This window comes from Coffea arabica, chromosome 1c (genome assembly GCF_036785885.1).
Source record: "Coffea arabica cultivar ET-39 chromosome 1c, Coffea Arabica ET-39 HiFi, whole genome shotgun sequence".
Lineage (NCBI taxonomy): Eukaryota > Viridiplantae > Streptophyta > Magnoliopsida > Gentianales > Rubiaceae > Coffea > Coffea arabica.
In genome coordinates, this window is record NC_092310.1 from 55,327,620 (window position 1) to 55,342,962 (window position 15,343).

At 38.7% G+C, this 15,343-nt stretch overlaps 2 protein-coding genes and 1 non-coding gene across 3 annotated transcripts; 1 reads left to right on the top strand and 2 right to left on the bottom strand.

Annotated features, from left to right (window-relative positions):
* Window positions 1-970: 970 nt before the first annotated feature.
* On the top strand, window positions 971-2,319 carry LOC113728913 (RING-H2 finger protein ATL64-like). The gene has a single exon (XM_027253285.2). The coding sequence runs from the start codon at window positions 1,275-1,277 to the stop codon at window positions 2,157-2,159; it is 885 nt and encodes a 294-aa protein (XP_027109086.2). The 5' UTR covers window positions 971-1,274; the 3' UTR covers window positions 2,160-2,319.
* A 7,583-nt stretch (window positions 2,320-9,902) lies between these two features.
* TRNAI-UAU (transfer RNA isoleucine (anticodon UAU)) lies at window positions 9,903-9,976 on the bottom strand. The gene has a single exon. It is a non-coding gene; the product is annotated as a tRNA-Ile (tRNA).
* An 814-nt stretch (window positions 9,977-10,790) lies between these two features.
* On the bottom strand, window positions 10,791-14,022 carry LOC113730729 (zinc transporter 6, chloroplastic-like). Its single transcript, XM_072079533.1, has 2 exons — window positions 12,869-14,022; window positions 10,791-11,187 (listed from the first exon to the last, which is right to left on the bottom strand). The coding sequence occupies exons 1-2, from the start codon at window positions 13,589-13,591 to the stop codon at window positions 10,873-10,875; spliced, it is 1,038 nt and encodes a 345-aa protein (XP_071935634.1). The 5' UTR covers window positions 13,592-14,022; the 3' UTR covers window positions 10,791-10,872.
* Between the last annotated feature and the right edge of the window lie 1,321 nt (window positions 14,023-15,343).

The following is a 15,343-nucleotide window of genomic DNA, read 5'->3' on the forward strand; positions in this document are numbered from 1 at the left end:
TTCTGACCCAAAGTAAGAATGCGTAGAGAATTTAGGTTCGAATGGGCTGCTGCTTACTGTGTGCCGTATACCTGCTAGCAGAAGTTTGAAACTGTTTTGGGCTCGTTGAAAAAGTCATTGAAAAAAATGTGATCACGAAAAATATAAAAACTTTTCTGCAAAAACTCACGATCCAAAGTAAAAATTTTTCTGCAAGGTTGGTTCCCCCTTTTATTTTGGCCGGTTGATTTGATTGCACTGTGTCTCACCAATAAGCTTAGAAAGACACCGCCAACGAATCTGATTTCCTCAAATCCCCCGGTACAGTAGGAGCAATTCCTAACTGCAGCCGAAGGAGGAAACCTTTGGTCAACGACCCGAAATCCTAAATAGGTGGGACTTCGCCAGCTGTTCGTGTTCGATACGAGTAGTCTTTGCCTTTGACTGAGGTCAGAGGTCGCGAGGCCACCCGCACCAAAGTTGAGGCAAATCCGTCTTTGCCTAAAACATGCACCAAAACCTGGACGTAGCCACCAAGCGCGAGCAGTAGACTGTGGGTGAGAGGGAGGGATATAGGCTTGCCGCACATTAGGAAGGAAGGTATTAGGAGGGGGCGGAGGACGTCAAAAGTCGTTGGGCCTCCGCTCTTTGTTTTGCCCAATTCACAGGGGAGAACCCCTGAGCAGGGCCCCTGTTTCTGAAATTAACGATAGACACTAATAAGATAACACAAATTATTAGGCGCAACGCACATATCTTCTGTATTATAGACTACATGCATGGATTTGGGATCACCTCCGCGGGATAAAATGATATACTAATACTACTAGTAGGTGGGAATAATCCAGTTTTATATTGGCATGGTAGTAGTAGTATAACCAAAAGTACTGACCTGTGGCTGCCGTCGCCTTCACGAGACCTTTATTTCAGGTCCCTTTGCCATTTTTCATGCATCCGACTCCCTCTCTGGTCTCTAACCTCCTTGGTCTAAGGGTTCTCTTTTGACCTTGTGAACTGATCATATCAGAAAAAATACTAATTGTCCGACAGCAATCCAAGGGCACAGTCCCCCTTTTGTTTAATTCGTTCACCATAACTTTAAATTCACGCAAACGCGTACGTGATTCCATAATTGATAATGCTACTAGGAAGGAAAAGTTGGACGAGATCCCGTGCCCTTTTCCTAAATTCTTCCCGATAAACCCTCATTCATACTTTCCCCGGAAGCTCTACTGCGCACGTACCATAGAATATCACTCACATCGTTCACTCGGCCCTTTTTAACCTAAACCAGCATGTTCGATACGGCATCCACAAGGTCAAACTCCATTAGCAATCCGGTGAACAATTTAGTTCATGGCATCCTCTCCCACGACAGTAATGTCATGCTCGCCGCGGTCATCTCATTGCTTCTGGTGATTCTCTTTGTCTTACTGCTGCATGTGTATGCTAAATGGTTTCTAGTAAAAGCCCGTCAAAGGAGTAGAAGGTCTGTTTCGGTTCCACAAGTTTTAGGAGCTCGTTTTCATCACTTTCCTTCGATCCTGGTTGACACCACAGTTAATTCTGCTGCCTCCCCGACGATGGGTCTCGAATCTTCGGCCATTTCTTCCATACCGCTTTTTGTGTTCAGAGCTGATGACGACGACGACGACGAGCATAATAAGCATGGACGACTGAGTGAATGCGCTATCTGTTTGAGTTCGTTCGAAGATGAGGAAATGGGAAGGAAACTGCCCCGGTGCAGCCATGCGTTTCACGTCGAATGCATTGATATGTGGTTGCATTCTCATTCAACTTGCCCAATTTGTCGTTGCCCAGTACTGACGTTCGAGGATCGTAAATCTCCTGATCAGTCCAAATTGTTAGGGGACGGGGAGGCCGTTGATCGAGAAATAGCTGAAACAATAATATTGTTGGATGAAGTGGCCGCCGAAATGAGTGAAGACCAGACCTCATCAAGGTTGGAGATTATAGTCGAGGAGGTTCCTAATACAGAGAATGGAAATAATTGCAGGAAAGACATAAATTCCGTGTGCTCGACATCGTCGGCCCCCCAGTCAAACGCACATTTGGTCGTCGTCGGCGACTCCTTAAAGAGAATTATGAGCAGCAGGAGTAGATCTGAACGTCAGGTCCATCCCTCTGCCTCTGGGGGGGCCACTGAATTGGACTTGTGATGCAAGAAGTCTTTAAGGGTTCTATCCATGGGGATAGTGGTAATGATCGAGGAGGGCAATCGTATCCTACCTTTTGAAATGTTTTCCGTTTTGGGTTTGAACGAACGAGTCTGCTTCATAATGGTTCTTCTTGTCAATTTCTTGTTTCTTAATAATAATAAGGCACTGTTTGGATTGAAGGAAAGAGAATGAAAGGAAAGGAGAAAAAGAAAGAAGTGCAGAGGAAATCGGAGTTCATCCATATTATTTGAATCGCAGAAGGAAAGGAAAGACAATTATCACGAATTAGCTGCGTTTTTACTCATAATTTAAAAGTTTAATTTATAAACACATAATAGGTTTTTTCTCAGGAAATTTTATAGGAATAATTTTCATTAAATTTGGTGTATTTTTCCTTCGTTTTCCATCCACTCTTGGACAAAAAATAATTAGATTTTATCCCTTCCTCAAAAACCAATCCAGACATTAAAAACCTTATCCCTCCATTTCCGTCCAATTCTCTCGGAGCAAACACAGCCTCAGGCCAAATAAAATCCCAACATAACCCGTGGAGCTACAGGCATTGTTTATCAAGGTATGGCTCAAATTCAGGTGCAGCTATCAAGAAATTATTTGCGCCGTCAAATTAGTGTTCGAATATATTCCAGTTGCGTGCGTTGCGATACAGTAATTAATTTTCTGCTTCACAATCTGAATTAATCATCCGACACCGACACAGCGAGCTAACAATTGCAGTGATTCAATATATACGTACTTTAAACCGGGGAGGGAAGGCCAAATTGCCGGTGAAATTTTTCCGAGCTTGTGATTGGACCTAAATTAATGGGCTTTGTGGCCCACTATGCACATTGGGCTCAGAATCATTTAAAGTGGAGTATGGAATTAATTGGGTTACATACCGCATTTTCACCTAAAAAAAACACTACTATGTTGGATTACAAAAGGAATGAGCGGTTTTCTTACTGTTTTACTGAATGCAATAAATTTCATGCTAAAGTGAATTAGATGCCCCTTGCTTGATTTTTAGAGAACCAGTTTTGAAGATGGAAATAATTGGTATGCGTTTTCCACTTTGAGCAAATGTAATGACCGCTTCCGCTTCGATATGAGAGAGACTAACACCACAGGTTGGGTCATCGTGTGTACATAATATAACTTGTAAAGTTCTCCTTATGGTTACTTTTAACAGCATCTGATCATGAGATATGAAACTTTCAAAAATTATGATATCCTCCATCTAAGATAAACTCCTGTAAATTTTATTCATAGAAACAGAGATTTTTTTTTTTTAAAAAAAAAAAAAGAGTAAATTGAGAAGAAGAATTTTTTTTTTTTTTTTTTTAAAAAAAAAAGGAAGGCCATGCGTAGAATTTTTACATTTATGCAGCAATTAGTAGCGAAGCAGTGGTAGAAGAAGAAGAAGGACAGAGGTTGGATCGACAAAGAGGACAGCTTGCCTTGTTTTGCAGCCATTTATCAACGCATTCAGAATGGAAGACATGCATGCATCCGGGAATCACCTTTACCCTTTCATTTTCTTCGAACAAAGCCAAGCAGATTGAGCACTCGTTATTATATTCTCCAACCCTAGTACTGCTGCTGCTACCCACTGCACCTTCCAACTCAGAACTACTACTACTTACCATAGCAGTGGTACTGCGCAATGAGCTATGCAAGAAAACGGGCAAGCTATTGATTGTGGCTTCATCAAGTCCCTTGTTGTTGTTCTGAGCCATCGAAACGCCAATTATTCCCCCGACTCCGAGTACTGCAGTATAAGCACTGGTACTTGTGCGGCCGGACGACGATGAAAACTGGCGATGTTGGCGAATAAAATAGAAGAAAAAGATGGTGATGAGGATTGTGATGGACAAGGCTAGAATGGCGATGATGGCTAAGCTGTGATTGTGAAACTGCAGACTCAGGTTGAGGTCAGAGAGATACCAATTATGTGTACTAGAGGCCGGTTCTACATCGTCTTCCAAGGCCATAAATTAAAAACTCTCAACTTACTGCTACTAATCAACGAACTGGATGGAAGGAGGTTGGAAGCGTTTTTGAAAGAGAGATCAGATATGAAGAAGAACAAGTACTGGTGTAGTTACTGGGATGGACATGGAGAGATTTGAGTGAGTTATGGAAGTTATGGGGATCGAAGTATGGGGCGCCAGTACTCTTTAATTGTATATCACAGGCACAACCTCATCTTCTTTTGCTTGTTGATTGGTGAGATAGCATTTGTTATCAGTTGGCCAGTAATGGTTTCGAGTTTCAACTGCATGACAACTCACCATCCCAGGAAGCCAGTAACTTTGCCTGTAAGGACTTGGATGGGTAATCAGCCATTCGGCCCCAATTTTCTGTATCTTTTTCGACCCTTGAATATTTGGAAGCTTTTAGACAGAAAGCTCTTATATACTAGCCAGAAGAATTTTATAGACAGAAATGTTTTGAAAATTTTACATGGAATGCAACTTTTTAATTAGTACACGATTTATGGATTCATCCCTATATATCTTCGGGCTTGTTCTCAACTACTCTTCATCTTGTAAAAGCTGATTTTCTACAATTGATTCTTAAAAATTGGATTTCTGAGAACAACTCATGTGTTCTCATTTCTTGTTAAAAAAAAAATCTATTTAAATAAATGCATGGGTGTTCTAGAAAAAGTTGCAAAGCTTATTTTGATTATTTAATGACCAAATTGCTCTTATACGCTGCAGGGATAGACTTCAAGTGTTTTAGTGATTATCTTAAAATTTGATGATTTTTTTTTGTTAGCAAGCAAAAGTAGACCAAAATCAAAATTTCAAAACGACATAAGACTTGCTTCTAGTTATCAGCTTTTTTAGGCCAAATAGTGTAACATCATCAGAGCACAAAAGATTGTTGAGAATACCAAAAAAATAGTTTTTTGAAATTCAAAAGGTAAATTCATATCTGCGGAATCAATTGAGAATACAACCATTTTTTGTCTGCTTACGTGACTACCTACTAGTACAAATCAAGACTCAAGAGGGTACGTCAAAAAGTCATCGAGGCCAAATAGTCTAACATCAAAATCATACAAAATTATGCTAAACATTATAAGAATTACAATAATTGGATCAAATTGGACAGAATCAACTAGAGAGGTCCTTTTTTTTTTTTTTTTACCTAGGGGTGTCCGGGCCTTACGGGCCCAACTAATCCCTTAGGGTCCGAGGGAAGGCGTCCAACCTGAACTCCGAGCGAGGTATATTTGGGATTCAAACCGTGGTCGACATACATATTCTAAAGAGGGAGACCGAAACCAGTCGAGCTATCCTAGGAGGGGCAACTAGAGAGGTCCTGATCTATTAAAAAAGTAACTTAATGGGAAGGTAGAATTTTATGGGTACTGGTTACATAAGCCTTCTTACAATTAAGGACGCAAAAGTGTTTTGGTAGATAACTAATCCTGCACTTAAATATTACTACTGCACAACATCCTCCAGACATCACCCTGAGTAATGTTTGATTGGGCATGGAAGAGATCTGCCATAATGTAATTGAATCCCTCTCGCAACTGTGCTCTATGTCCCACAAAACTCCCATGACTTTATGAGGATTAACGAATTTAGTTTGGCTCTAGGTTAGTGATTCTGTTTCGTTTGACTCCTGCAAATCGTAGTATTGCCTAATAAAAAGGTGCTGAAAAATACCTAATAAAAAGGTGAAGGTAATTGATCAACTTTAAGTAGACATGTGTTTTACAATAGTTATGGTCAAGTTGTCAAATGATCAAAAGTAATACTAAACGACCTTGAAAGATTTCGCCCATTCACTCAACTGTATCAATAATTGCATACTGAAACGTCAGAGAAATTTATCTAACTTTTACCATGCTTTGATAATCATTTTTTAGCATAAATTTAGACTGTATTTCAGTTCAAAAAGTTCAATTCCAGTTAATGTTATTTTCCAGGAATTAATTTCGACCCGATGATAGAATTGGAGATCAAACAATTCGCCATGCATCTAATCAAGCCAAAAAAAATTGGAAAAAGAAAAAGAAGATGGACATTTAGAAGCTCAACCACGACCAGTTCTCAACCTTGGCAATATACATTGACATATTAGACATTTTAATTACACTCAAATTTCGCTATATATTAACTAAATGTGCATTGGATGTGTAAGCGACACCTAAGAAAATATTCACTATCAATGTTACACTTCATCATAGCTGCCGATCTCTCTCTCTCTCTCTCTCCTAATAGACATTACGATAATGTTATACAGCCCAATTCGAACCAATCGGTCGAACCAATTGAACCGTCAACCGGCCTTCACCGTCCAGTTCGACCATTGAACTGTTGACCCGAAATGGTTTTGTGAGAATCGGCTGGTTCAATATCCAACCTTAATTAAATCAATAATTTTGAATTTGGTCAACTAATTTCATTAATGACATTCCAAATTTAATATTTTACCAATTATCCATGCATAATTATCTCCAATTAATTGGGCAACAACAATCACTGCTTTATTCTACTCATTTCTCTTTCTCCTCCATATTTACATATTAACTCTTGTTTAACATTTATAACATATAATTGAATATATTAGTTTTTTTTAAAATCTTGAATGCATTTCATTTATTTGTTAATACCTTTTAAGTGTTTCAATTTTTATCATATAAACTAGTACTCATATAATTTAGAAAATTTAAAAATATATGAAATAATACTATTTAAAATCCTTTAACTAATAAAAGCTAGTTTTGAGTTTCAAACAAATAATATTACTTAGAATAATAGAATGAGAATTGAAGTGATTACATTTGACCATATGGCTTAAGTTTCTACAAATATTTGTTTATTTTTTAGATGTTTAATATTTATTAATAATATTTATGATATCACGAGTTAATAACGGTCAATTCAATGGTTGAACCAGTGATCTTTGACCCATTCGTTTTTCTGGGTCTATAAATGGTTTGGGTTTTCAAAACCTTGCATTACGACTACTAATCCGACTTCACTACTTTTAATTGTTACGAATACTCCATACAATAATGACTACGTTTGAAGTGGGGAATTTGACTAATGATTTCAAATCCTCCGAAATCCTTCTAATTATTTACATTATTTAGGGGGTATTTAGATTTATAAATTGTATATTATTCTTGTATCTAATATATACTATAATAATTGTTATATTGTGAATTCAAATACTTATTAAGCAATTCAAATAATCAACGATTTGGATGAATTTCAAATCATTCGTCAAATTCTTCAATCCAAATAAATGAAGCTGATTGATTTATGGACAAAATGTAAAAGTATCATAAGTAGTAGTTATATGCCCTTGTTAATTAACCTCAAGATGCACGTGCGTATGCAAAAGAAATTACTAGTTGAACAGCAAAACTCCCCGCGGGGCTAAGATCAGCTGCCATGCGCTCCAGCCCAACTAGGACGCGCCAAGTCTCCGAGTGGTTTTGCAGAGTCATGGCACGACTGGTTCAGCGGTGCAGGAGTCAAGAGACGATCGACAAAGGGGACATGTGGGCCGACTCCTTAGCCACTCGTCAACGCAATCGGAATGGAAAATATGGAGACAGCCGGGCATAACCTTAACCACATCTTCATCTTCATACAATCCTAAACATATGCAGCATTCGCTTTGTTTGAAATTATTATGATTAATGCTGGTGTCAATATACACGGACGATCGATGTGTAAACATTGGGAGGCTTTTAATGGTAGTGGCATCCAGGCCTACTGCTACCGGTGCTGCTGCCGGTATTGCAATTGCATGTTGGCCGATCATCGTCGGACCAGTAGCGCCTGTTGCTGCGACGACAGAACCGCGGCCCCAAGAGCACGCTAGACGGAACAGGGCACAAGCTAAAAAGACGCTGAAAATGAAGGTGAGAAGCACGAGCGCCACGGAATGGGCTTGGCCCCGGAGATCGATCAAGTACCTTTGAGAAGGTTCAACTTCTTGAAATTCCATGATCGATCATCAAGAAGAACAAGCTAGCTGTACAATTGATAATGCAGCGTAATGAAGTAATCTCCTAATGAGTGATTATGAGAACTATATAATTCAGGAATGGGAATTCGGCTTAATTGAGTGAGAGATCTGGACCTTAGTTAATTTATAGTACTAGTACTCTGTAGTTTGCGACAGGGTGCTAATGTTATTAACGTAATTTAACATGGTTTGCATGGATGGATTGCAAGGTGCTAATTGCTATTTCTGTGTTTGGGCCAAACTCTAGATGTCCCTTGGAGCCTGTCTACATTCCCAGACACGCATAATTTTTTCCACAGATTAGAAGAATTGGATAAGCTCAAGCTGGGGCTGGTCGCAAAATGCGAGTTAGCAAACTTAATGAAGCTCCTCTGGAATTCAGCCCCTTTGGCAAACAATCCAAAGTTGGAGGCCAGCAGCACATAGTTGGTGGAAGTGTTTGACATTTTTGCTTGGACAAAACTATGCAAAGCTGAGGATTACCTTGAATAGATGGATCATTAGGGTGGGCATTTGTCTCGTAAAGTACTAAGAAGCACAGATATTTCGATTAAGAACGTGAACTTCTTTGACTGATATCTGTCTTACATTTGTGGGATTATATTTGTAGATATTTTTCAAACATTGTCATTAACTAATTAATTGGTTTTTCTTTTCTTTTCCCCTTTAAATCAGTGGTAACAATTTGATAACTGCAACACTTACCCTTCAAAACGCAGATTTTCAATGTCTCACGCGTAAGGGGGGAAAATTCTGGGTTCAATTTTTGTTTAACCGTTTCAGTTTAGAGCACATCTTCAAATTTTGAGCCTTGTTGGCAGACAAGTTTTTTGCCAAGTTTGATTGCTACAAGTTTTTTAAAAACTTTAGTTACAATAATCTCAAAAAACTTGTCAAAGTTTTTAAACTATACACTTCAAAATATTAAAAAAAAACACATTTTAAAAAACTTTTACAGTAAAGTTTTAGACAAGCACTCAAAAAACTCACTTGCCAAACGGGTTTCAGCAATTGTTTCTCGGGTAAGTTTCTTACAAGAAGCCTTGCAAATTCCTCTTTCAAACATATCTATTAATAGAAAGAAAAAGAGAAAGGAATAGAACTAGTGAGAAACGTCCCGCATATATCTTGGATTGACAAACTGAATTAGACAGAGAAGACATAAATTTGAAGGTTGATAACAATAGTACAGAGGAAGAGAAACAAATAAATACTCCCTCCGTCCCACTTTGATAGTCCCGTTTTCTTTTTTCGTCTGTCCCAAATTGTAGTCCACTTTTCAATTGAAGAATGTAGTTGTATTTTAATTTTTCTAAAATACCCTTATTCAATATAAGTTGTTATTACTATAAATTTATCCCATTTAATAAGAGTTGATTCTTTTTTTACCGTCAATTCAAGTTCCCATAAAGTTGTACCATATTTAATGTAAGGGTATTTTAGGAAAATAGCAATTTAAATTTATTTTTCCAACAAAGTTAACTACTTTTTTTTAAACTGTGTGAAAAAAGAAATGGGACTATTAAAGTGGGACAGAGGAGTATTAGAAATGGAATTGAAAATTTCAAGAGAAAGAAATGATGAGAACCGGAAGAACGAATGGTCAAACAAAATTATTGATAACAATAGTAGATTTCAAGAGAAAGAAATAAATATTAGAGATGGAATTGAAATTTTCAAGAGAAAGAAATGATGAGACCCGGAAGAAAGAAGGTTATATAGTAAAAAAAAGTTAAAAGATGGTCCCGGCGGGGCTCGAACCCGCGACCTTCGGCTCATAAGACCAACGCTCTAACCAACTGAGCTACGGGACCTCGTTGTTGGCATCAGTTGTAATCATAGATGATATTCTGGGATCTGAGCATTACGAAATACAGCATAATCTACGAACGAAAAGTATATAATATTCCACGACTTAAAAAATGGGATGTAGCAATTATGGTGAATAACAATAAGGAAGAAGATGAAAATTTCTTCTACAGTTTGGATTGAAGTGAGCTGAATTGCATGTTTAAGATAATCGACCTGGTCATGCCAGATCTTTGCCTATTCATCCAATTTCCCATGAAATCTGCCTTGCTTCATACATCATTAAATCCAACTAATCGTCATAGCCCAAAAAGCAGAATTCGCATTTCAGCAGTGGACCGATTCCATGTTAGTTGTTGTGGCTTCTGTGTAGACATCCAACTCATACCCTGCGATTTGCTTTGTCTGATTCACTTTTTCTTTTTCCTTCGCCACCCAATTCACATGCTATGAAGGGAAGGAAAGAGTTTTTGAAGAAATGGACAATCGTTTATCGGTTTATGCAAATCCCACTTCAGATTCCACTGCCTCAACATCCAATACCAGTTCCGTGCATTTCCTTCATTTCCTCGGAGAAATACAAGCAGAGAATGTTGCACTCTCATAACTTTTCTCCATTTTGTTACTATTAGTTTCCTGTTTTTCTGCTGGGAGTTTTTCTAGTGTCTACCATTAAGATGTTCAGATTTATTTTTGGGTTCGCAAATTCAGAGATTCTACAGATGAAAATTGAGTCGACAGTTGAATCAATGCATGAGCAAAGAGGACATCGCGACTTAAATCAACCTACACTACGTTCATCAGAATTGGACAAGAAGCTGAAGTTAAGGGACGACCTAATTTACCAATCACAATCATCAGAAAGTATGCGCAACTCATATTGCTACTTTTACACAAGCTTTCAAGCCCAAAGTGCAAGGATTGACATTGAGGTGGAGCCAAGAAGAAGGGCAATAAAAGATGCCCTTTTCAAAAATAGCTGTGAATTCATCAATTTGTTATGAAAGAAATCCAGAGCTACGAGGTCTACAAGACCCATATATATAAGAATACCAGAAGACAGGGACCCCAACAAGCCCTCCAAAATCAATGCATTTGGACTAGTGTCGTCGTAACCTGTCACTGAGAACATAATCATGCCCAAAACTATTCCAATGGGTGTAGTCACTGCAAACATGAAGCACATGTAAGCAGTTGTTCCAATGCTGAATCCCGCCTGTACACAAGAAATGATTTCGTTAACTAGAGCGGATTTCTGGGCTGTAGAATAGCTTCAAACCATCTCAAACAATGCGTGATTATGCAGCAGATGACCAGCGTGCACCTATACACATATAATGTTTTCTGATGTTTTTCATCATTCATGTTTTTAGATTTACATCGAACAAAATCAAATACTAATCAATGTTCCAATAGAATGCTTTGATGAAAATCACACGTTAGTTCATCCAAAGGGGACAAAGAGACCAGCAGGCTTAGCCTTCATAGATGTGACTGACCATTATTAACTTTGGCTTCAAGAACCACATAAACTTCCAGTGCCAAATTGTACAAGAGGGGGGAAAAGAAGCCCTGAAAATAAAGTAGTTTGCAATTCTACAGAGATCCAATTTGATTTCTTCTAGAACAACATTTCAACAGACGGTAACTTTTCCTTCGGAAGTTGGTCTGAGATGAGACCGGGAAATTATTGATGTTGAGTTAGGGATAGCAAGGATCACTTGATTAGAGTCATCTTCCTGCATACTACTTAAAAGAACATTTGAAAAGCCTTACGAGAGGAAATGGCCTCACAAGAAAAGCAGTAAATTCTCTTCTGAGGTGGCTTGCCTGATAGGTATCTGATACATGTTTCCTGCCTCAGAAAGGAAGAAAGAGGTTTGAATGTGCTCCACTAAAGAACCTGGTAAGAGATGCAGTGGGTAGAATGCATTTGGTTGAGGCAAAGCGGAGAGAGGAAACCTTCTCAAGTTGAAAGCTTAAATAAGAAAGCAAGCATTCCCTTTGGAAAGAGAAAAAAGATTCTGCCCTGCAGGGGCAAGCTACTAACAGGAACAGAGTGCACATCGGTTTAAACTGAAGAGAGGTGAATTAATTTTCCAAGTTACAACGGATTACCGCACTTGGGATCCTCGGTGACATGTTTTCTATGCCAAGTCAATGCCACCAATAGTGTTGCGCCAAGTGTTTTGTTATTAATTACACTTTAATTTTTTAATAATTCAACTTGGTTTGATTTAATACAAATATAAATAATAACAAGACACTTGGCGCAATACTATTGGTGGCATTGGGTTGGCATAGAAAACATGTCACCGAGGATCCCAAGTGGGATTACCGAGGTGTTTATTTCAAGGCTTGAGCTTGGCCGTCACCAATGGGTTAAAAAGAGTACATTCAGTATTGGCTTTTCTTCCTTATTTTTGTGGAATAACAGTTTCCCCAAAAAAAAAAAAGGGTGAATGGAAAGTTCTGCTTTTACAGCTTAATGCACAGATCCGATCCTTGTCAAGAATCTATCCACTCAAGATATTAGCAAATTTTTTCAAGTTTCAGCTTCAATCAAACTAATATTGCGGTCGTAATATACTGTGAATTTGATGCGTCTGTTGCTGTTAATAACCTACACAACTACTGCTGACACTTCGTTCATCATATGTATCAGAATTGGCAGTCTTTACAACTTGCATTCATCTGAATCCTCAAGGTACTTGGCACATTTTTCAGCATAACAAAGGAGATGACAATTCTTCACAACAGTAGAATTATTAACTTGTTAGTTGTTACCCATGTGCAACTATGCAGATTCTAAACAATAAAAAAAAGACGATACCAACATAATTTCAGCCAGTCAAAAAATCAACAAGTAACAAAGATGAAGCAGTAAAAAAAATTACCTGAGCTATACAACCTCCGAGCCCCATCCCTTCAAAAATCTGGTGAAACGAGAGCGCAGCAATCAGCGGCCTAATAGTGCACTTGTTCTGAGACATCCCCATGGTCACCCCTATTATGACCGAGTGAAAGATTATCCCTATCTCCAGCACTTGCGACACCAATCTCTGCTTCAATTTCAGCAGCTCCTCCGCTTGCGCCTCCACATCCCGACCACCATCCTCACCCCCCACCTCCTCAACTGACGACTTCTTCCTTTCCAATTCCTCCCCGCTCATCCCAATCGGCGTATACTCAGCACTCTTGCTCAGCTCCAGCTCGCCTCCGTGTCCGTGGCCCTGATGACCCTCCACGTGTGAACTCGCTGTCAAGTCAACGAACAGCGCCGTCAAGGCCCCGATCAACGTTATGAGCCCCGAAAAGGGGAAATCTTTCCAAGGATGGCGGGAGGCCACCTGGCAATCAGCGAGCGCATCGAAGGCGTCGGGCAGAACATGGACGAGGGAGGTGGACAAAATGACACCCGCCGCAAAACACTTGATAATTAGCACCGCCTTGTCATAAGCGGGCTTTCCTTGGAACAACCGAGCCAGGAATACCGGTAGACTGATGCCTATGGCGCTAGTCAAGAAAATCACCACAATAGAGATGAGTTTGAGGTAAGCTGCTGCTTTTCCATCCCTGCAAGAACTAGCCCTGCCCGACTCCGCAGCGCACACAGCCATAGCCAATCAGCCCAGTTGAAATGTTGAATAGTAAACAGTAGCACTAGTATTCTCTATTCTGTAGTAAAATTTTGGGAGGTCCAGACTTCACTCACTCCAGTAAGAGACGCTCAAGACTCAGTCGTAACGAGTCACGGGTGGTGGGTGATAGGACAGAGTTTGTAAGTACCCTCCTAGGTACCAGGTGGCGATGACTTCAACCAGATGGGGTGCCGGGAAGGGGACGACGGGGAATTTAGAATTTAGTACTACTACGTCCTACTATACATGATATTGAAGGTTTGGAATGGTGCTGGGAGTCCACTAGTGAATCCCTTCTACCACGAGAAAAAAAAAAATTTCCACTAGTGAATTTGCCAAGGGAGCGTTGGCTGGGGCGGGGCATTGAATGTGGTGGGACTTCTATCATTGTTGTTAATGTATGTGGAGGATGATTAAACGCATTTTTTGAGATTTGTCATTTGTTTATAAAAACTTGAAAAAAAAAAATGAGGTAATTTGGCTGCATTAGCCGAACTTCAAGACTTTCTCTACGGTGAATCACATATTGACTTTGCGTTTTATGATGAGGATCTCAAGTGTCAAGTGTTGTTTCCCCATGCAAGTTTGCGGCCAAAAAAAAACAATTTTTTTTTTTGGAAAAAAATAAAGAGACTAGAAGTAAAATGTTGCAGGCAAAAATAGGCCAAGGGTTTAACTATCATAAACACCCCGTAACATGAAAGGATTATCTGTGTGCGATTTATACAACTGCAAACTTGATAGTACTACCTTTTGGAATTTAGTCTTTCCTTGATCTCATTTCTATATATACAAAAAAAAATTTTGTTAAAAATAGTTTTCATATTTTGTTAAATGAATTTTTTCGTCTTTCACTTTTAAAATGTTAATTTTTATCTTCCATACAAATTCAAGCTAGCAAATTTTCCACTCTTTCAAGGAAAAAATTAAAATTGGTTCACATCGAATCTGAATTTCTTTTAGAAGTAAAAAAAAAAAATAGACCGGACCATTTATTTAATAACAAATGGAATCTAAACTTTTTATTCCAAAAAAAAAAATGCATGTCACATGATGGATTTAAGGTAAAACAAGTGTTCAAAAATTTTGATCCTATCTTAAAAGTAAAGTTACTATCTTAAAAGTAAATGGTTGAAAAAACTTTATTTGACAAAATATGAGAAATGTTTTCAACAATTTTCCTTAGTTAAGAACTTCAAGCAATCCTAGTTCAAGTATAGGTGACCTCATTCTACATGATAGGGACAACTTTTACCTAACCTATCATTGTAGTTACTTGAGTATGATATGCTGTAATTTATGACGAATGAGCAGTTGAAAATTAATAGCAAGCGTGTAAAATTGAATTTGGGAATTTGCTGTTAGCACAAACAATTCCAAGAAGGTGTGAGTCATAAATGCCTAAATCCTATTGATGTTGGGCCTGGTGTGATTTTTAGATAGGATAATGTACATAATTCTGACTTTCATTACTTGTTCAAGTTGGTGTTAAAGTTTTGGGTTCAATGTTACACCTAAGACCCTGGATTAACAAGAAGTTGAGAAGAGGCAATGGACCTCATGCAGATTAAGCTCTCTCCAGGCCCAGATTGGCCTGCATTAAAAGGACTTATACTAGCCTTCTGAAATTCGCATGGATCAGAGATGTGTGAAAATCACTGAGCTCGCGGACGCACCACGCACTCTGGACTCTCTCGAATATGTCATGGACTTCAGTAGATACTTAAAGCG